Genomic DNA, 22,047 nt, shown 5'->3' with positions numbered 1-22,047 from the left:
TCAGGTGAGAGTAGCATGATTATTCCTCCCGGAAAAATCTGGGGTTTTTTTTACAGCAAACAAAAAATCGACCCAGAAAACTCCTCCTCCTTCACAAATATAGTAGTCCATTTTGTTTTTCCTCCAGCAAACAGTAAATCGACCTGAGAACACACGTAGTTTACAGTCATATTATATATGACGCAATATGGCCCTATTTTTGGACATATTTCAATACTTCTTTCAGTACATAAAGTAATTGCAGGGCCGGACACAAGCTTGATGACTTTAATGGGTTCGCTGTGGACAGCAGGAGAAGATTGAGTTAGAACATTCGGTGTTTTATTAGCTTTTCTAGAAGACAGAGTATGTCCAATACCCGGCGTTAATTATTTTTTATGTGGCCCCGAGGAATCGATTTCCCGGCGTGTGACTTGTTTGGAAGTTAAAAAGAAACGATGCGAGAAGGCACGTCACTCGACTCGTGCCGAACCCTGTTCCCCAGACTCACCACTTGCGCCACTTCAGCTCCGATCTCTGCACCTGAGATGTGCGGTTTCCCCTCGAGGTTTTCGATTCGGTAATTTTTCTACTCTAACTTCGCGGATGAATCCGGGGTATGTGAAGGTCGCGTGGAAGTTATCTGGTCCCGCGGGCCGAACTGTAAATGTGCACGCGCGGTGGGTAATTGTGGGCGTCTCGTAGCGACTCTTCATCACTCCACGCGCTGCGAGCTGGAAATAGAAAAACTGCCGGAGGAGTTTCATCGGCGCGAGGAGGTGGGGTGGACCGAAGATTGGTTTACGAAGACCAGATAGGGATTAAGGAGAACTCTTTCGCAACATCCAATTCGATTACACAACGTCTTTCTTTCTTGTCCAGTTATCCTCCTCTGTAGATGCAAGAAGCAGTTGCCTCATTTTGGGAAACAAAGGTGTAAATACGTGTATATTTCCTGGACATTTTCCAGCCCTCGTGGGTAGCACAGTGGATATAATCACCATCCTCCCCCACACCGAGTGGGAAAGACCTGGCGTGCAACGATAGAATAATGTGGGAGGTATCATCCGGTAGGGAACAAACACATAGTACGCGCCCGTTTAATATATTTTTATTATTGTTTACTTATTTGAAAATAATTTGTTGTTGTTGACTTCCATCTTACTGAAGTCAGGCGGACACAAATTGCAACTCTGAGAAAATTCGAACTTCTAGGGTGGGTGTGTAAAGCAGAGCATTAAAGACAACACAAAATTTACATAAATAGCAAACTTTTAATAAGAATCAATAACAAAATTCACACAAATAACAAAAATATTTTTATGAGACTTATGAAAAACAATGTTTACATATAAAAATACAAATTCCAAATTTAGAATACAGATACAGGAACTATGATACAAGACAATTCGCCATCTCACACACCTCATCAACTGTTCTCAAATATTCCTCATCGATATACAAAACTTAAGTTGGCCACACAACCCTTCCTTTCCTTCCTTTTCCCTTATTGGTCATCTCTCACACACAATTTATAAATCCCAACTATTGTTTGGAAAAGATGCTGCTCTTTCTTTACACGTATCAGTTAACATCAGTTCTCTTACTTACAACAAATCACCAATGTCTATCAAATCACATATCAAATCAATTACTATTTCATCACTTACATCAGGAGAACTTATTACAAATCACTTTTTTTCTACCAAATCACCATCCCTAGTAGGGACTACTGTTTGCTTTACTCTCAGTTCACCCTTTTTGTGTTATTTGTTATTCTCTTCCATTTGATTGCTGTTCAATTCACACCATTTGTAACCTCCCTATTTGTAATCCTTAACCAATTCAAACCTTATATTTACCATATTCAAACAATATTCAACCTTAATAGTAATTCTCACTTTTCACCACCCCACACCAATTTATCTCAGATAAATAAATATTTCCATTATATTTATAAGAGGCACCCTTCAATGTACTTCAGGGCCCTCTCTTCCACTGGTACTTCCATCTGCATCACTGTCAATAATTCCGTTGCGTTCCTGGGTGGAGGATCAAAAGCCCGAACTGACCTTTCCACAGCATTCCAAAGATGCTCCACAGGGTTCATATCCGGTGAACGATCAGGCCATTCGATGGTGGTAAAATCTGCGGAATGCTCTTCGAACCATGTTCTAGTCAGGCTCTGTGGGGAGGCGCATTGTCCTGCTGGAAGAGTCCATTGCCCTGTGGGTGCACGATGACCATGAAGGGATGTAGATGGTCCGCGAGGATGGACAGGTAACCTGGACCGTTCAGAGATGCGTCTAGACGTACCAGAGGTCCCACCGTGTGCCAGTTCAACACGCCCCAGACCATTACCGACCGTTCACTTTCCTGAACAGTTCCTTGTTGACATGACGGGTGTAGTTTCGTGCGGTTCCTCCCAGATACGCACCCTCCCGTCCGCTCGAAATAACTGGAAACGGGACTCATCGGACCAGCAGACCAGTCTCCAATCATCCAAGGTCCAGTGCTGACGTTCTTTCGGCCAGTTGAGGGATTGAGTCTTGTGTTGTGGTTTTAGCAATGGGACTCTGGTGGGTCCCATAACCTAATGTGGCTAATGATTGTCTGATGGTCTTGGTGGAGACATCCTCCCTCGTTGGCTGAAACAATGCAAGACAGACGTCGATGTCCTTGTTCATTAGCATTAGCATTAGCATTAGTAGAGGCATTTGATGCAAGAAAGCAAGCTTATGCAGCATCAGCCAAAAAAAAAAAAAAAAAAAAAAAACCCACTTCCACTTCACCCCTCTGTTCGTTCGAAATACCTGTCCAGCTGAGCCTTAAACTTATTTAGGCTATCAACCTCCACCACAAGGGATGGAAGTCTGTTCCACCAACCAACCACCCACTGGCTTCATCCACCACCTTTCTCCGCCCACAGCGCTGTCCATGATGTGATGTGATGTTATTCTGGAAATGGCGTATTCCCGATACACTCTTGATACTGTCGAACGAGAATAGTGCAATGTTAGTACCACCTCCGCGATGAAGTGGCCCATGCATAGGGCACCCACTATCATCCCACTTTCAAAGTCAGTTAACTCATGACGTTTATCCATACTGACATCGAATTACCGTCTACGCGAATGCAGTGTACCTATATACCTGCCAAGCGGTGGGTTCGTCCACTAGCGAAGAGGAGTGGCAGCCTCCCGTTGCCCAGCAACCAGATATCCCATTAATTGGGACTTCTACCTGTGGTTCTTAGGTTCAAATTCTGATGCAACAATTTGCAATTTGAAGAGGGCACACTTAATGTTTTCGCAAAGACATTATTGGACTTCTGAAAGAATTAGGTGTCGTGCAGATGAATGGCGTTTATTCATAGATGCCTCAAAATGCAGTGATATTAAGGTTATTGGTTTGCAGGGGGGGGGTTCAGAAAACGTTGTTTTTTGAGATTGTGGAACAGCCGTGTGACAGAAGAACATTATGTTGTGCAACATTGGGACAAGTGGGACGAATTCATACCAGATCAATGTAACGTAAAATGTATTCCTTTAGTGCAATCAAGCAGGAAAGAAATCTGCGGATAAATACGGTATTTCGATACTGCCTTAGGTGGTACAAACTTTAAATGTTTACATTTTGGCAACATGCAACTTACGACAAAAGGTAGCGCATCCCTAATAAAATCAGGCGTTGCTTTTGCCTGTATTGTGCATGTACCTGGGATAGAATGCCCCCAGCTAGATGGGCGAGGTCAGCAGTACTCGAGAGAGGCATTCAGTGCGGTAACTACCGCTGAGAGAGCCTCCAGTGACGCAAGTTGCGAAACCTATCTGTGGAGGACGCTAACTTAATAAAACCCCTGAAATTGCTCCCCGAAGGTAAGCTGGACTGCGTGACGGTGAAGCGTACGACGAATCGGGAAGGGGGAGGAAATGGGGGGGGCTGACCTTATTTTAAGCACGTGATCTCTGAGAAAGAGAAGAGATCAATTGGTATCTGCCTTCCTTCTTGTAGGTACCGTTCGTGTTTCCAGGGAAACCCAAATGCGAATACACCACAGAGATGATGGATTCGAGATATTACTGGTCTACGTGAATAGATGCTACGGATAATAATGGATGCTGTTGCTATGGGAACTGCCCAGGACTAGGAGGCTGAAGAGTAGTTGCACGGCAGAGGAGGAGGAGGAGGAGGAGGGAGGGGTTTTGAATGTCGAAATTGGTAAAGAATGCGAATCGAAGCGGCAGAACTTAGGATAAACGCAGTTATCGATTAAAATTTGCCTAAGCAATCTTTGGAATGGGTTCAGGTGATAAGATAAGGGGGTTTGTAGAATGTGATTACATAACACCAGCATCAGACCAGGGTATTTCAGCGCCCCGGGCAGCAGAGAGTTTTTTGGCCTCCATTTATTAAGAATATATATTCTTTATATTTTTTTTGCCTCATTGTTCTGTTGCTTTTTGGCGCCCCTTAAGGAATGACGCCCCAGGCAAGGTCACTACAAGAACCACAATTGAGCAAACATGAGTTTAACTGTAAGATGGAGTTTAACCACCACTACTCGACCCCCTATTTTTAATTAACTGCGCATTATCGCCCGCCCCACCATCAGGACTCTTTTATCTCTGAGGAGTGGAGCCACCATAAAGCCTAATGGAAGTAGCGCGAGTCATGAATGAAGGCATTCGTGTTTCTTCTCTTCTTGCTTTTATGCCCCCATTAATGCGGGCTCCGAGCAGAAATATTTGCACATCTTTAAGAAAAAGATTTGATTTTTAAGACCCTCAGAAATATTCATGAGCGCCGCGAATAAAAACAAAACCCGACTCGCTTATTTAGGATTCTGTAACGACCTCCGGGAACCGGAGAGGCTGTTCAAATATTTAGCATATATAACGACACCAAGCCTGCGCGCCATCTAGTGGGAGCACTTCGTTTGGCGTGCACTATCGGGGGATAGAAAATGTCGGGGATGCTGCTTCGCTGGTTATCGCATTGCCAAATACGTTTCTTTCGCAATAAACAAAACGAAATGTGTTTGTTAAACGCGGCAGAAAAACGAAATATGTGCAGCCCGGCCCTCTTTTTTTGTAATATGGAGACAACGAGGATCACGATGATAATGTTTCTTCATAAAAATTCCTCCAAAGATGGAAGTTTGCATCATTTATAAACGTTGAATAGCTCGCTATTACTTGTTAACAAAAATATGTACAGCGTGTGCCAAAATAAAATGCCCCGAAAAAAAAATTTTATGCAAGCTTTAAAACAAAAAGAAATCTCTTACTATTAAATAGAGGTAAGTCCCTAAGTACTCCCCCCGCGAATCATCTAAGATGTTTGGGTGTGGGCTACACACTTTGGATGAAGCCTTGTGCTGCCACCTGACGACCAAGAAAGGAAATGAACCGTACCTTTTTTGTTTGTACGCGGAAATGTCGGACGTGCAAACTGCGGACTAACGCAATGCGGTCGGCAGACAGACCAGAAAGCGATTCCGTAAGCCCGCATCCAAACCCCATCGATCCTCTCCGCCATCATCATTTCCTGACTGCGAGGTCCGATAAGACCGCAATATCCGAACGTACGATACTTTTGTCACATGCAACGCCACAAACACCCCAACCAGTTTCCGGCAGGACTGCTACAGAGCGCGAGACAAATATTTAACTTTGGACGTTTCCTGCTGATTACGCTGTTTGAACACCCGTGGCGAAGGGCAAGCAGCCAATCGTGGCACGTTCCTTTCCCCTGACCCAGTTACTGACAGATTGACAAGATGTGCCAGACGATGACAGCAAAGCTACATCTCCAGCTGACCCCCCTCCCCCAGTTCCTCTGCCCCCATATCTATCCTTTCGGTCCCCACCAAAGTCTCTCAGGAAATTCTGACACTCCATTTCTGAAAGTGGTCACGTGATCGGACATAATTTCCTACCCTTTTCGGTTATTATTCATTTCCAGGGTCTTGTACACACCAGTGCGCTTCAGAAGTCCCTGTAGGGGGCGTAGTTAAAAAAACCCGAACTGGCAAGAAAACCTCATTAAATATTAGTTAGGAAACGCAGAATAAAAACTTTAAAACGTCTTAATGAAAATCTATTAAATCTTAATGACTAATCTGAAGGCTAGATGGGAATGCCTATCTTTCTGTCGACCCGGACCAAGAACACCCCCCCCGTCCCCCTTCGTGATGACTGTTTATCCAGCCAACTCCGGCATCTACCAACAAGACAAGGTCCAGCAGGTTGCTAATCTTCACGGATGTGACAATGAATTCTCCATCCTTCCATGGGTGCCCAAATCGTGACAATGTGCTGGCATTACTAGACGCATTGTGCAACGCACTACCACAAGACACTCAGCAAAACCTTGTTCAGTCCGGATCAAGAAGTGTACGGGTTGCATTACGGGTAAAAGGGCCTGCACAAGTTCACAAGTTGTTAGGCGTTGCTAATGCAAAGTCAATTCGGTTCCATCCTGCACGCGCAAAAAAATGGCAACTTTGTGTTGCCTTTTTTTTTTTTTTTTTTGGCGAGCAAGAGGACGTCCAAACTTGAGAGGCTGATTACTAAAAGATCGGTCATCTGATAATCTTGATCATGGCACTCCTGTCAAATCCTTAAATATGTGCTTAGATCCAGACTGTAGATGCTTTTTTGGTAGTTTCAGTGTTGAACCTGGTATGATCATCTAAACTTGTATTGAGATCAGATATTTGCGCAACTCTGTTTACTGTTTGACAATTTACGATGGTTGATCATTGAATTCGCTGTTGGTGCAGGATCGCTACTGAGAAGACTGTGTGCGCATGCTAGTACTTGTCGAACTAGTGTTGCTTGAAGAGAGTTTTTTTTATCCACGTGTCACTGATGATCGTTTTGAAGCAAGTATCATGTCGGACATACAGATTGAACAGCGATATGTGATTCATTATTGTGCCAGATGGGGCTCCAATGCATTGGAAACAGTTAAAGAGATGAATGAAGCATATGGTAATGAGTGTCTTGGAGGGATGGTGATATTCCGGTGTGAAGTGGATTCTCTATCAAGAAAATGCCAGGCCCGATATAGCTAATATTGTGCAGGCAGTGATCACTACTGTAGGTGCTGAGGTTCTGCCACAATCCCCCTTATTCCTCGGACTTAGCCCAGTGTGATTTCTTTCTGTTTCCACGTCTGAAGAAAGCTCTGAAAGGCAAGCGTCCGACACAACGATGCTTACAGAGCCACAACGGAAGCACCTCGCAGTCTTTTGAAAAATGGTTTGCAATGAGCATTTAATGGACGGTGGCAAAAGTATGTAAAGTTCAAGGAGGAGAAATCCATAGAACATTCAGATGATAGTTGAGAGAAGATCTTGCATCAGCCGGCGATTTAAATGATCATCCCTCATAGTTGTCACGGATAGAGGTGGACAATGGATTCATGGTAACGTGCGAATGAGGTGAGATAATTGAACATTGTTCACGTGTGGTAATTGTACTTGTTCTATACAATCATTCAAGGCATTTATTATCCTGGAGATTCCAACGTCTGTAATCTCTTTACCAGCTGTCATTGAGGAAGATAGAAACCTTCTTTGAAGAGACCAGACGCTTTTAGGAACGCTGGAACTATTGGAACTCAATGGTTCCAATGGTTCCAGCCGTAATTTTAAAAAGTAAAGAATTACGGCTGGAACCAATAGAACCATCGAGTTCCAAAAAGAGAAGCAAAAAGCTCCCTTTTACTGGTTGTGTTTCCCCCCCCCCAAGGGCTTCTCTTTATTCGCTGACAATCACACCTCGTAGCAGTCACTTGCCTCGCTGATGCCCCTCGAAGAGTTTTGCGTAGCAACAGGAAGTGCCAGAGAGGAACAATGACGCATGCCGACATCCTATAAACTAGGGAACGGATGGAGGCACAGTTGCGCTCTGTCTGTTCGTATCGATTCCCCGCGTGCTTCTGTGTGTGTGTGCGTGAGCACGCGCGCTTGCCGAAATTTTGCTCTCTCTTTCTTAAGCTTACAACTGTTCGAAGTATCTGCATTTGTACGTAACCATAGCAACACCATCTGATGTTTTTCTTCTCTCTTTTCAGTTACCGAAAAGGAGGTGCGCCAATGGTGAGTACTGTTCTTTTATTTCTCTTTCTTTCTGTCTCTTTCTTTCTGTGTTGCGCTACTTAAGCTACACGTGTGTCTCCAGTCCTAAGACATTTGAAATGAAAACGGTAATCAGAGTGCGAGGGCATTCAGGGGTGGAGCAACCTCGTTCCAGAGGATCCGTTCGTGCTCATTAAGGGAGGGCATCAAACTGCTGCTGCCCGCACGCATTTATGACGGGGAAGAATGAAGAGAGAAGGAAAAGACGAACAGAGATGGAAAGAAGGGAGTAGGAGGAGGAGAGAAAGAACAAAAGAGAAGCTGGGATGATATGAAGAGTTTGGGGAGGGCAGTTAATCGACGAATGAAATATTTTTTCTTAAATTTCAGGAAACAGCTTTTCATCCAGCAGTTTGCATTTCGAGTGCATCGTTTGCGCACTTTTGATGCAGGGGTGGGGATGTTATTTCCACCACCACCACCACCACCACGCTAATTCGTGCGTGAGCAATTACCACTTCGCTGCACGAAGTCAGCGCGGACAGGACAACGTTGTCCCGTTGCACGAGATTCATCCATTACGTGTCACTCCGAACTGTCCCCTTTTTAAACAGCAGCTGCACGAGACTCACGCAATTGGAGGTTCCGTTGACCAAGAAATCAGCGACGAGGTCGTTTAGCTCTCAAAAGCTTAAAAAGAAGAAATATGGATTATCAGCACACCCCCCTCCATTCTCACCCCTCACTCACCCACCTGTTTGTTTGAGAGCAAATGAGGCGAGTTACAATTACAAAGGTGGGTAACTGGAGCTGGGGCAATCAGCCCAACTAGAGATGCTCGCGCACTGAGGCCCCCTCCCCCGGATCGTATTGAGCCAGCGCAGGTGGATGACAGTCGTTGGCAATGAACTTAACAATCGGCTTGAAACGATTCTTCCTTTCTTTTCGCGAGGGATTCATTATTCATTGCGATGGCATATGGATCGTCTAAAACTCCTTCCGGACGGACGACTTAAGAATTCTGAATTGCCGGTGGAGTCAAACAAACTTCTTAATATTTTCTGCACGACGAGCATTATAAACAAACCAGCCGCGCATCCAGGAACATCTGCTGCCGAGGTTTCCTCTTGAATTAATAAAAGGCGACATGAATCAGGGTGCGCCGGAGCAGGTGAATGAATCGCAGTTTCTCGTCTCTCTGCTGCTTACTGGCTCCTTTTTATGCGGAGAGATGAAGGAAGACGATCTTTGTCTTGTTATCCTTCCTCTTTCTTTCTCTCTCTCTATCTATCTGTCTGTCCATCTGTCTACGCATTTCTTGCTTTCTGTTCATGGTTCTCTGTTCTTTATCTGGTCTTTCATTTTTGTGCTATTTTTTACCACCAGAAAGTTCTTGGTGATAACCCCACAAGGTCGCGTGGTGGAGAGTTATTTCGAGGTCTCTGGCATTTAAGTTAATGCAAAGGCATCATGTCTGTACGTAGTAAATTAACCGAAACTATTGGAGGGCATCGTACCATTACACCTCATATTGTGAATGACTTTACAACGAGTTCCTTCTCGGTTATACTTCGGATAAGTACGAGGGGCCTTCAATAAATTACCTACCTGTGGAAGAAATGAGGTAGAGGCAAAAATCTGTTTCTATTTTTCATTGTAACTCCCCTGAACTTCAACACACTTGTTCCATTTTGTTGGCAACGAGGAAATACCAGACGAATAAAATTCTTTGCCCTGTCCATCAAAGAACGGAGAAACAGCAGACTTCAGTCCATTATCATCAGCAAAGCGACGTCCACGTACGATTTTCTTGAGGTATCGAAATAGGAAATAGTCACTCGGACCAGATCTGGATTGTAAAGTGGATGGGCAAGTTATGTGAAGTTACAGTATATCAACGCATCAATAACAACATGTAACCTGTGCACTGGTGCGCTGTCCTGAAGAAGCAGCACACCTCTGGAAATTTTTCCACTGCGTTTTACATTTATGACATCCCTTAGATTGTACAGTAGGGATGCATATGAATCCCCAATGACTGTCTGCTTGTTTTTCAAGTAATGCATGTGCAAAATTCCCTCACGATCCCAAAAAATGCTAGCCATAATCTTGCTAGCTGAAGTAGCTTGTACTTCCATTGCATGGATTCTTGCTTGACCTCAGGATCCCAGTGATGAATCCATGTTTCATCACCCGTAACGTTTCTGGAGATAAAAGTTTCAGGATCCCCTCCATAAAGCTCTAAATTCTCCTCAAAACAAACACCGTACTCTGAACTGCTTCTGCACAGGGGTAAGAAATCTGGGATCCTTCCTTGTCCTTAGTCATTGCCAAATGTTCATAGAGGATGGTTCTAACTGTTCCCTCAGGTATATCACATTCCCTAGAGATTTGGAACACCTTTAAATGTGCGTCATTCAGCATAAAGGTTTCCACAGCTTCGCACATTTTTGGAGTAGTCGCCGTCACGGGCTTTGCTGGACGTGAATCATCTTCGATAGACTCTCTATCCCACTTGAACTGTTTTGACTAGAATTTCACCTGTTACTGTAAAGGTGCACTGTTGCCATATACAGCCACCATCCATTCGTGAATGGCCTTTGGTCCATTTCCTTCTTTGGTGACAAACTTTATGACTGAACGATGCCCAAATTTCATCAAATCCGTAATTTGATAGGGGTGTCTTCCTTCTTTCTGTTACAGCAGCACAACCTAAAAACATAGTGGGATCAAAATTAATACGATTCAAATTGAGATATGTAGGAACATGATAAATCACGAATCATTGAAATATAACAATGGAAAGTACCTCAGCTAGATAATTTATTGAATGTCCCTCATAACTTCCTCAATAGAGAAGTCCATTGTTAGTTATTCTCAGTGGATACCACGATCCAGACGTCGTTTCAGGAGTTCTTCGCCACAGTTCCAAACTGAATAGACGCTTTTCTCCATTCTCCTAAACTTTTTCTGGAGAGAGTCCAGATCTTTGTTATCTTTTTTGGTGGACAGGTAACTTTTTTAAAATCACAGATTAATCCTAGGGTCGGTTAAAGACCCTCCCAAACCCCGTCGAGACGTGACGAGGTCCAACTCTCAGTGTATGGTAAACGAATCGATCAAAAAGCGAAACAGGCAGATCGACCAGAGAACACACGCAATTTACAGACATTACAGGTGAACCTAATATAATAATAATTTAATAACGAATAAGTGTAAGGAGACAGGAAACATTGCAAGAAGAGCTGGTCAAGGGTGCCAGAGGGCTACGTCAACCAGAACAGACCACTGTCTGCTTTAACAGCAAGACAGAATCCTACGATGGCCTGTCATCAACTGTCTCTTGTGGTTGCTGCAGCCACAGGTGAAAACATTTCCAACCGGATTGTGTTCGGAAGGATCAATTCAAGTGGAATCTGCGCAAGGAAGCCAGTGGTTTGTGTCCCATTAACCCCAAACCAACGCACAGCTCGTCGAAACTGGTGCCATGAACACATGACTTGGAACCTTAATAAATGGGCTGCAGTTATGTTCTTTAAAGAACCCCGTTTTAGCCTGAAAACAGATTATAGACGTTATTTCATGTGGGGGACACCGAGGAATGCGTTACCATCCCTCCGACATTAGAGAAAGGGACACTTACGGTGGAGGTGGTTGTATAGTGTGGGGCGGAATAATGCTCAACAGCCCTCTTCATGTTTTATATTAGGGGTACCATAACTACGCAGAGGAACCATGAGCAGATCATCTAAACCAATGTGCGACTTTTTAGGGGTGCCTTTGTTGGCTCAGATTTTCTATTCATGGACGAAAACGCCACTGCACATAGAGCTCAAGTGTTGGAGGAATATCTTGAAAGTGAAGATATCCAACCACTGCCGTGGCCAGCATAATCATCAGACTTAAATCCGATGGAACAGTGTGGAATATCTTTGGGTGTCGCATTGCAAGCCGACAGCCAACTGCTCGGTCAGCATCTTCTATTGACTTCTGTAATGTGACCTTTTTGGTAATTCTTTTACAACCCCTATAAATATCCCTTATACCTGTGCAACGTTTCTCGCTGTCTCCTCGTTTCATCGTTATTCTATGGTACAGGGCATGCCAAATTTTGTCCCATTTCATCCCAAGCTGTGCGAGCTACACCACGTTTTCTACGCGTTTTCTCTCATCAAAACTTAATTGCGTATTCAGTGCAGGAACTGGACACGTGTGTTCAGTTCTTGAACACTTTGCAAACAAACGTCTCCTGTTCCTGTACTTTTTGGATCCATGTTTTACATCCCTTGAGGAGTTCCAGCGTGCTTTTTCCGGCCTTCGGGTAAAACACTTCCTCAGTAATCTCATAATGCAACAACACACGCATAATTAGAAGGATAAACGAGCCTTTTAGTGAGGTTGTAGCATCCCCATGGCAACGACATCTCTTCGCCATCTTAATTAACACCGTTGGCTGCACTGCTCGCGGTAAACAGATCTGAAGTTAATTTGGGACCTCGCCTGAGGGGCATTTGTCTTTTTAAAGCATTTTCTTAAGAACCAACTTTTCTGAGCACAACAGCGGTGGCTTGGGGAGAGCCTGTCAGCCGTTGTACGGGGTTATGGCGGTAATGGACAAAGCAGGCCGCTTGTGTCGTAAGTGTCGATAGCGACAGGTCGCACAAAGGGTGCTGATAAATCTTTGTCGCCTCCTAAGCACTCGACTGAAGTGTTGGAGATAAAAGCGATCCACAACTCGGGTCAGGTGGCACTTTATGTGTCTAACTTGATTACTCCGGGAACATGATTCAATAAATGTTGATTGAAATAACTGTAGATTTACAGCACCATCAGCTGGTGGGGGAAAAGGTGAATTCCTTCCTCAGAATGTCTTGTAGACCATGTCTACACGTGTATTTGTTCAATTGCATCCAAACGGTGGCAGGTGGACTTGACCAGACGGTTTCCATCGGAGAATCGTCATATGTCACTGGCCACTGAGTGCACAAATGGACAGAACACCCAAAATCATTGATGGCACAAGATTTTTTTCAAGAAAAAGTCAAGCATTGGGCATACAGAGAATATTAAATGATAAAAAACAAGTAGATGTAATTTTTTGGATATTTTAACGCAGGAGAAACCCTACTGAACATAATAAGCAGCCATCAAAAGCTGCAAGATTCTTTTACTATCTCGTAAGGAGACCGACAAGCAGGATTTTCTTCGACCACCCTTTGTGAGACTATCGACACGGCTTCTTTGTTTGTTGTAGAGTTCAGACTCACCACGACTGGCCACATTGTGCACTATATTCTGTAAATTGCGTGTGTTCTCTGGTCGAGTTGCCTGTTTGTTGGATGAGAACCAGAGTTACTGGGAGAAAAACCATGCTACCTCGCCTTAGACCAACTAACCCAGCCACGTTGTGGAAAAAGGCCCATGAAAAATTCCTCCCGTCATCGAAGGGATTCGAACTCAGATCCTTTTCACCCAGTGTGGAGAGGAGGACGGCGAGTCTACCAACTGCACTACTGCGAGGGCATCTAGACGGTAATGGAGTTTGCATAAACGCATAGAGGTCTGTCCAAATAACAATCACTAACAATCAGAAGGAAAATGATATCTTCATCTACGTGAGCGGATCTAGCGTGGCAAAAGTGTGCTCTCATCTAGACATTGGTCTTAAGCGGGAAGGTAGACTCAATTCGCTCGACATTAGGGACACTCCCCCCAGCGATCCAGTTGCTGTTCTGTTCCGATGTATGTTCTCAACTTTGGTCCTTTGCTCCTTATTCGCACCACAATCCATCCTGCGACTCGAGTAGTTCTTGATATGGTTTAACAGAGTGGCTGGCCATCCATTCTCCATTTCAAGGACCATTCTCTACTGAAACTTTAGAATTACACCCTGGATGCCGTAGATAATGAACAGTAATACACAAACTCTCTCAGAAATGCTCAAAAGCAGGTCGAACGCGTCAAAAATGTTGCTGAATCACCTGCCACAGCAAGGTGCAGTGGTGAAGAAAATCCTTTGTACTTCCAACAAGGCGGTGGTTGTTCGAAGACAGTACATGTCAGTTCATTTACAAATGCTTATTTAAATTTTGGAATAAATATGAGAAGCCACTCTATTCTCAAGATCATCGTGCAGAATATCCTCCAAACAGAAGTGGACTGTGACAGCAAATAAAAGTGAACTGTGACAGATTAAAAGTGTGCTTCAAATACCATGAGTTCAAAGTTTCCCGCTTAAGAAAAACAATATCAATAATGGTAAACGAGGGATTGGTAGCTCTATGAATTTATTATCAGCTGGATAAATGTATTCCTAATATAATGTGTATCTTGTTATTCTGCGTTAATATACACTGAATGATCACTGAATTATGACCACCTCATCCGTAATGGCCTATGACGCATAGCTCGCAGTATAAAAAGCTGAACAACTTCGTACGCTAGAGAAGTGGTAATTTGCATCTAGTCGTGCAAGTCCAAGTGATAAAGTAGCAGTTGTGGGATGTAATAAACAGACAACCCAACAGACATCCACTCCTCATCAATGATCATCATCGACTACGAATGCTTTGGCGTCAACAACAATCCCCTTGCATTTACTGGCGTGAAGGGAATTTGTCACTCACCACTTTATTTAGTATGGTAGGACAAATAAAGATTTATTAAACACGCTGGTTAGACACTTGAGGACTGGAAACGAGTGTGGTGGTCGGATGAGTCCAAATACCTGGTACAACACGCCGAGTGTACGCTTTCGTGTGTTGTGCAAGCAACACGAGTGCATGGTGCCTACTATCCAGGCAGGTGGGGTTGGTTGCTTAATATGTGGCATGTTTTTCTGGCAAGAACTAGGACTACTGGTTCGTATGGACCAACGTTTCACTGGTGAGATATATCGGTAACGCTTAAGAGACCATGAGCACCCTGCTATCTCGCATTTTTTCCCTTACAGAAACGGGATCTTGCAAGACAATAATGATCCGTGTTATTGGGCCCGCACAGTGAACGAGTGAATTGAGCAACACACTGAAAATATCACCCATCTTGATTGGCCTCCAAATTCGCCTGAGCTCAAGCCAATTGAACACCTGTGGAATGTTTTGGAACGGGATTCAGTAATAATTCATAATTCATAATTCAGCATAAGCCTCAGGCTTCCTTGCACCAGCCAAAAAAAATTCCCAAGTGAGAGAGAGAGAGAGAGAGATGTAGAAAGGAATCACCAAGAATGATGATATCAAGCTCAGGACCCTGGGTGTGCCAAGCCCATACTCACCAGATGTGAGCCTCAGGTGTGAAATACAAGCAACTTTCGACACACTTAGCACAACAGAGCTAGTTAAAATTTTGAAGCATTATTTCAGAATCAAAGGTACCTTCTTGCTATCCTCCATAAACTTCTCAACATGTAAATTTTTATTAAATATGACTATAGATTGGACAGGACCACCACTACCTCGGTCGGCCTCCCACAACGGGGAGTTCTTTCATCATGGTTTTTTGCCGCAGCACTAGAGCGCTTCCTTGCGAAGCACCCAAACTTCATTTCATACGCTGATGATCTTAAGATGCTGGTAACATCCAGCGATCCAGCAAAAGTTAAGGCAGTCACCTATGAAAATTAAATTGCACTGTTTGAACTCCAGGATTATCTAGGACGTTTGTAGCCTAAGCTGAATCCTTAGAAAGCAGCTCAGATGACCTTCACAAAAAGGACTCTTAATGAAATTATGCTCACAATAAATGGGACAACCATTAAAAAGGTTCACTCCCACACGAATTTGGAGTTGAAGTGGGATGACGGGCTTACTTTCAAAGACCACCTCAAGATGGCCAGGCTAATAATTCTTTCGGCGCTCTGAGCAATCTTGCAGGAGTTGGTCCGAGGGAATTTGACACCTATACGACTCTACGCTTTGGTATTCTGGTCAGGAGCCTCCTCTACTCAACTAAACAGATTTCTTGGGGTTCAATATTGGTCCTGATGGCTAAACAGGGAGATGGGCTACCCTTTTACCGTCTCTAGGAGCTTCCTCTATGCAAATCTCTATGCATGAAACCCTAGGAAACCATCATCAAAGAGAGGAATCTACACAACTTGACACATCTTCCATGCTGCCAAATGGATTCGCCTGACATTTCGGAAGTGACCACAAATCCCTCGAACCTCACAACGAAACCGGTGCAGTTCAAAGAGGACACCTTGTCCTCTTTGAACCCTGTTTATAACTGTTTTCCGTTTTATTTTCACATTCAACCTTAACTTTAACTGTATTTACAACATAATTCATCATGACGTCGCTTATCCGGACTTCGATTATCCGAGCCAATAAAGAAACTGATAGATGATGCTTAGTTAAAAGCATTTAAGCATAATAAGAAGGTCAGCCTTCTTATTAGCAATAATCCTACATTTAGTTCTGACAATCCACTTTTAAAAATAAACAAATTTCATTAAAAAAATTCAAGATTCATTTATGGTACCGTTCTAAAAGCCATGTCCGGTCCGAAATATGAGGAAATCAAATACTCCCAAGTCGTGTCATTTTAAATTACTTGTGAACTTTGTAAGCGCCCGCTTGGTACGGCTGCGGCCACGCTACTTCAACGCATGTAGCGGAGTGTTGTCGGCAGTCCGGACTCTGTTAACAGGGTCACCCCGCGCAAGACATAATGCGGGCTGCTTGTAGCTCATCCACTCGTGGCCGCAGGCTAATTAATCACCCTTTTTCCAACGCTTGCGTGGTTCACAAAAGACGTTTTATGTTTACCGTGGGAACAAAGAGGAAGTTTATCAACAGCAGCCACCAGATGGCGCACTAGTATTAGCAAGGATTTCAAAACGTTTCAGGAATGGCCCAGAGACATGTGACATCGCATAAAGTCAAAAAACCGCTTCTCTTAGCTACGTTTGTTGTAATTGAACATATTTTAATGGGGACCACCCAGAGTCTGTCTCTTCCCCATGAGGGTTCAACTCTGCTCGAAGGCTCAGACATCCCGACAGTCATAAACCTTTTATGCTGCACTTCGTTTAATGGACCTCGTTTAGTGCGGAGGTTATTATGCACGGGTGACAAAGACTTTACTAATCCACCCATTTATGACGTCATTGAAATGTTTATTACCAACTTACCTTGAATCACAGTAAATCGCCAATGGCGAATATGATGGACACCATTAGTATTAGTGATGTAAGGAAGGAAGATTATAGAGCATCAACCGAAAAAATAAAACTGCCCACTCCATTTGCCTGTCCATTCTAATAATTTCTACAGACCATCATTAAATTTATTGACACTCCACTTTCAAAACACCGGATGGAAATTTATTCCAACAATCCATCTCTGGCTGAAGGCAATTCCGCATTTCCAACTTGCAACGATCCTTCCTTACTCAATTTGAATTTATGTCCCCCTCATGAGCGTTGTCTGAGCAAGAGGAAGAATTCCATTAGCGCTGAGTTTGCTCAAGACATTTAACGCCTTAAACGCCTCAATCAGATCACCTCGCAGGTGCCTAGTTTCCAGACGCTGCAATTGCACATCTGAAACTTTTATTCTTAAGAATGTCCATTTGTTCCCTTCGCTAATCTCGTTCTTTTCTCTGCACCAGTTCCACATTCTTCTTAAAATGAGCAATGAGTAACTCAGCTACATTGTGAAAAAGGTCCATAAAAATTCCTCACGTCGTCGAAGGGACTCGAACTCAGGTCTTTTCCACCTGGAGTGGAGAGGACGCGATCCTATCAACTGTGCTACCCAAGAGGGCATCCCCGCCACTGTGGTTAAGGTGCACAAAGAATGCTGTCGAACAGATCAAACCACCTCCCTTCAACAGACATTAATACTATGTCAGGCCCGTTTTGCAGAGGTTGTGTATTCCTTCACAAGGACGTTAGGTGGAGATAGGCATATGCCTAGAGGCCACCATAGACAGGGAACACAAACACTCCCCCCGACAGAACTATAAAGGATACGCAATGTGGATGGATGTTCGCCATAAGCGAAAGGTGTTCAGCTCGTTGTACGGGTTGAACGGCAGGTCCCTGTGTGACAGTTAACATTGCAATGCAATGTGGGAATGCAAGAACAATATCCCAAATGACGATGCATCGCATACTCAGACGTATGGCGTTCCACAGCACGTGACCCTCTCCTTACCACTAATCATCGTCGACGGTGAATGCTCTGGAGTCAAGAACACGTAGATTCGACACTGGTGGAATGGAAAAGACTGTACTGGTTACATGAGTCCAAATACCTGGTGCAATACGTAGATGAACTCGTGTTCGCAAACAATGCGATTCCATTAACCCATCGTGCATGGTGTCCATTATTCAGACAGATGGCAGTGGTTGCTTAATATGGAGTATGATTTATTGGCAGAACTAGGACCCACTGGTGCGTATGGTCCAACTTTTCACTGGTGATGTCTACTGACCCTTAGGGGACCATGTACACCCTACTAAGTTTAATATCTTCACTGAGTTCATCAAGCTACTTGTGCACATTGCGGGCACGATGACACCGTGCATTATCGTCTTGGAAGATTCCGTTTCAGTCCTGGAAAAAATTAAACTTGAGTGGCATCCAAATTCGCCTGACCTCCATCCATTTGAAAACCTATGCGTTGGTTTGGAACGGCAAATGAGGCGTATGGACACGCAACCGTCATCTATTCAGACATTGTGGAAAGCCTTGCAGGCAGCATTGCTGGAAATCCTGATGGACTTCTTCATGCATCTAGTGGAGTCAGTGCCTAGGCGAATAACGGCTGTTATCCGTGCCAACGATGGTTCAACAGGGTATTAGGTGTGAGGTGGTCATAATTCAGTGATCACTTAGTGTATGTTTAATACTAAATAAGAATGTATGCTAATGAATACTAAATAAATGTATGCACGCTCATTTGGCCATTCGCCCCCACGCTGGGTGGAAAAGACCCTGGTTCGAATCTCACTTCAACACTTTTTCAATTTATAGGCTTTTCCATAACGTTGTTGTGTTTTGAGGTTTCAGCGAGGGTTGCATAGTCCCCCTCCTAGCTATTCGGTTTTTTTTATCCAGCTAACAGGCAAATCGACCACAGAAGACCTCCGATTTATAGACACAATACACCATCTCGTCATGGCCTCAGTTGCTTCGGCGCTTAACACACACAGACCAAACGTATATCTATCGATCCTTAATGGATCGATGGATATACGTATTGAAAAAGTTAATGAAACATCAATATATCTATCGATTCATTCAGGTGGATTGAATACCACTCGCCTGTAATCTGCCAAGATTATATCTCCAGATATGAAGGGTGGTGTGGTTATCGACTTTTACTGGACACACGTTTTTAAAGAACCATTTCGAGATGTCCCACAAATTCCTTGTAAGAGGGTATAATGGGATTTTTATTGAAGCGTTCTCACCATTAGGAAAGTTGTCGTTCGATGGAGGGGTCGCTGAGAAACGATCAGCTGAAGCCTATCTGACTTAACGGCATCGCTGAAGCCGTCCCGATCAGTGTTTCAAGAAACGATCGTTGCCCTAAATGTGTCGCTCCCCATCGATTGCGTTCTCATCTGGAAGAATCGATGGTGGGTTGACATCCACTGATAGAGTGTGTGTGTTGGTGGGAACTCTTTTCCAATACATATCATCAGGTGGAGGAAGTTATTTGCATTAGCTTGAGTAGCTCCTGCCATATGACATTTCTTCTGTCTTTAAAGTGCTCATATTCTAAGGCTGGGTTCTATGGGTTCTACAAACCAGAATTTTTACTTTATCAAGTCACGTGCAGTATTTATTTCGAGGAATGCGATTGTTAAATGTTTTTTCTTGTATTGCAGGTACAAGGGGTTTCTGAAAGACTGTCCAAATGGTCTTCTCACAGAGCAGGTGAGTGCTTTTCTCGTTTTCTATCTCTGTTTTTTTTTATCATCAAGTAGTCATGCCTGGTACTTTATCGGCTGCTCGGATTAGTGAAATAAATGTGTCGCAATGACAACTGGTCGCGTGCGCCAGGTTATTGTGTCTGCCGAAATGCCGATAAAACAGCCATTTAAAGATGGCACGCGATCACGAACATTTTCACTTTGTCAGCGGGATTCGAGGCCCGCGCTAATAACGTGCGAAAATGGTCGATCAATAGGGTGACGTTTATACGACATTTTGCGAGTGTCGTGAAACAAATTGTACACGCTGCACGCGATAATTAGAGACATGCCAACGTACACTGTGCACTGAATTACTACTGAACTTACCTTTATTTTATTCTACCTGCTAGCAACGCCAAACTGCCTCCACAGGTAGATTAAGTCAAGTCAACGAAGAATTTGTTTAAAAATCCAATACTGGCATCGATTCGTTCACAGAAATTTCTCAGGATCGAGGAACAGCGCCACTGTTATTAAACTGACCAATTAACTAACCTCCTATCAGCGCATGGCAACAAACATATACTGGTTTCATTTTCAATATTAAATTTTCACGACAATCCATACGTTACTGTAACATTTTACGAAATCCATCTACAGCGAGTCGAATTATTACATGCAAACGGACGTACGGACGGAAAAAGAAACACTAATTGCCTGATTTCTATTGGTCCGATTTTAATGAAATTTGGGATGAGTTGATAAACGTTTTTTAACAGAACGAAATATTAAATTTCGTAAAATCCATTCATTAAGAGTCGGGTTGTACATGCAGATGTAATAACCCGATGTAATAATCGATAGAATTTCGATTAGATGAAATTTAGGATTGATAAACAAATCTTTCTAAAAGAACCATGGTTAAAATTTTATGAAAATCAATCCAATAGGAGCTGAGTTATTATATGCGGACGGACTGACAGACAGGCGAACATAGTGAAGACACTGTTCAAAGATGGTGGGAACGTTCTGAACACTAGGTATTGGTAAATTACACACTGTAATCCCTCCCCATCGGTAGACTACAAACAAATTGGCCCGAAGCCGAAGCTCAACTTCATTCCAAGCATTCAATGGGGATTAGAGTCGGCCCTCCGGGAACAGAAATGAAGTTATGCCATGCCTGGGGAGCCTTTTGTACCTGTTCCGATACGTGAATGGTGGGTACGGTTCATTTTTTCCAAATTCCAGGGTATACGGATACTTTTTCCAGCATAGTACATTATTTATTTGGATTTAATGTGTGGTTGTTTATAACGGCAAAAGGGATGGTTGTATCCATCTTGGTTGCTGATAAATCTCGTTATCTGACGTGTACTTTTTTCATTGCAGGGTTTTCTCCGAATTTATAAACAGTTTTTCCCCCAGGGAGATCCCTCAAAATTTGCCTCCCTCGTCTTCAGAGTGTTTGACGAGAATAAGGTGAGTACTTAAGAATGAACCAGAAATAAAAGTTAAGCAAAAAATAAGATTACTCGCATCCTGGCAGGTATTTTGAATTCAAAACGACAGAGTGACATTGTATTCACGATAGACTTCAACTCTTCTTTCTTTCTCTTTAGGCAGCTCCCCTTACATCCGATATAGAGTCATTGAGATATATCTAATTAAGAATAATGAAATAAGGATAGTGTTGCAAAAGTTCGGGACATTGTGGCAAGAGATCGTCAACTCATCAGCCATCATTATGAGACCCTCATAATGACTGTGATGAGTTGGACATGAATATGGAAATCATTCTGCATGAAGATTTAGGAAAGAGGAGGGTTTATGCAAAATGTCTGCCGCATAGCCTCGTGGATGAGCACAAGCAACGAAGAGTAATCATCGGTCGAAGATTCCATCCAGACTTGTCAAGATAATCCTAATTTCCTCGATTGTATTGACACTGGACGTGAGTTTTGGGTGTTTCCTTACGACCCAGAGACGAAGCGGCAGGGCATGCAGTGGACTTCAAAATAATCGCCAAGGCCCAAAGCGTTTCGTTTATAGAGAGGTCCAGGATCAAGACGATGCTGATCATACTTTTCGCCAGAGTGTGATATGC

At 43.5% G+C, this 22,047-nt stretch overlaps 1 protein-coding gene across 1 annotated transcript in view; it reads left to right on the top strand.

Annotated features, from left to right (window-relative positions):
- Window positions 1-22,047, top strand: part of LOC150087637 (frequenin-1-like) — a 106,493-nt gene that overhangs the window by 71,871 nt on the left and 12,575 nt on the right. Inside the window, exons 2-4 of the mRNA XM_090369895.1 lie at window positions 8,065-8,089; window positions 19,914-19,962; window positions 21,333-21,422. Of these exons, the coding sequence (XP_090226021.1) occupies window positions 8,065-8,089; window positions 19,914-19,962; window positions 21,333-21,422 (164 nt within the window). The remainder of the gene's footprint in view (window positions 1-8,064; window positions 8,090-19,913; window positions 19,963-21,332; window positions 21,423-22,047) is intronic.

The sequence above is a fragment of the Mastigoproctus giganteus genome, chromosome 3 (genome assembly GCF_048544385.1).
Source record: "Mastigoproctus giganteus isolate SK-2022 chromosome 3, ASM4854438v1, whole genome shotgun sequence".
NCBI classification, from domain to species: Eukaryota; Metazoa; Arthropoda; class Arachnida; order Uropygi; family Thelyphonidae; genus Mastigoproctus; species Mastigoproctus giganteus.
This window is presented reverse-complemented; position numbering and strand designations above follow the sequence as displayed.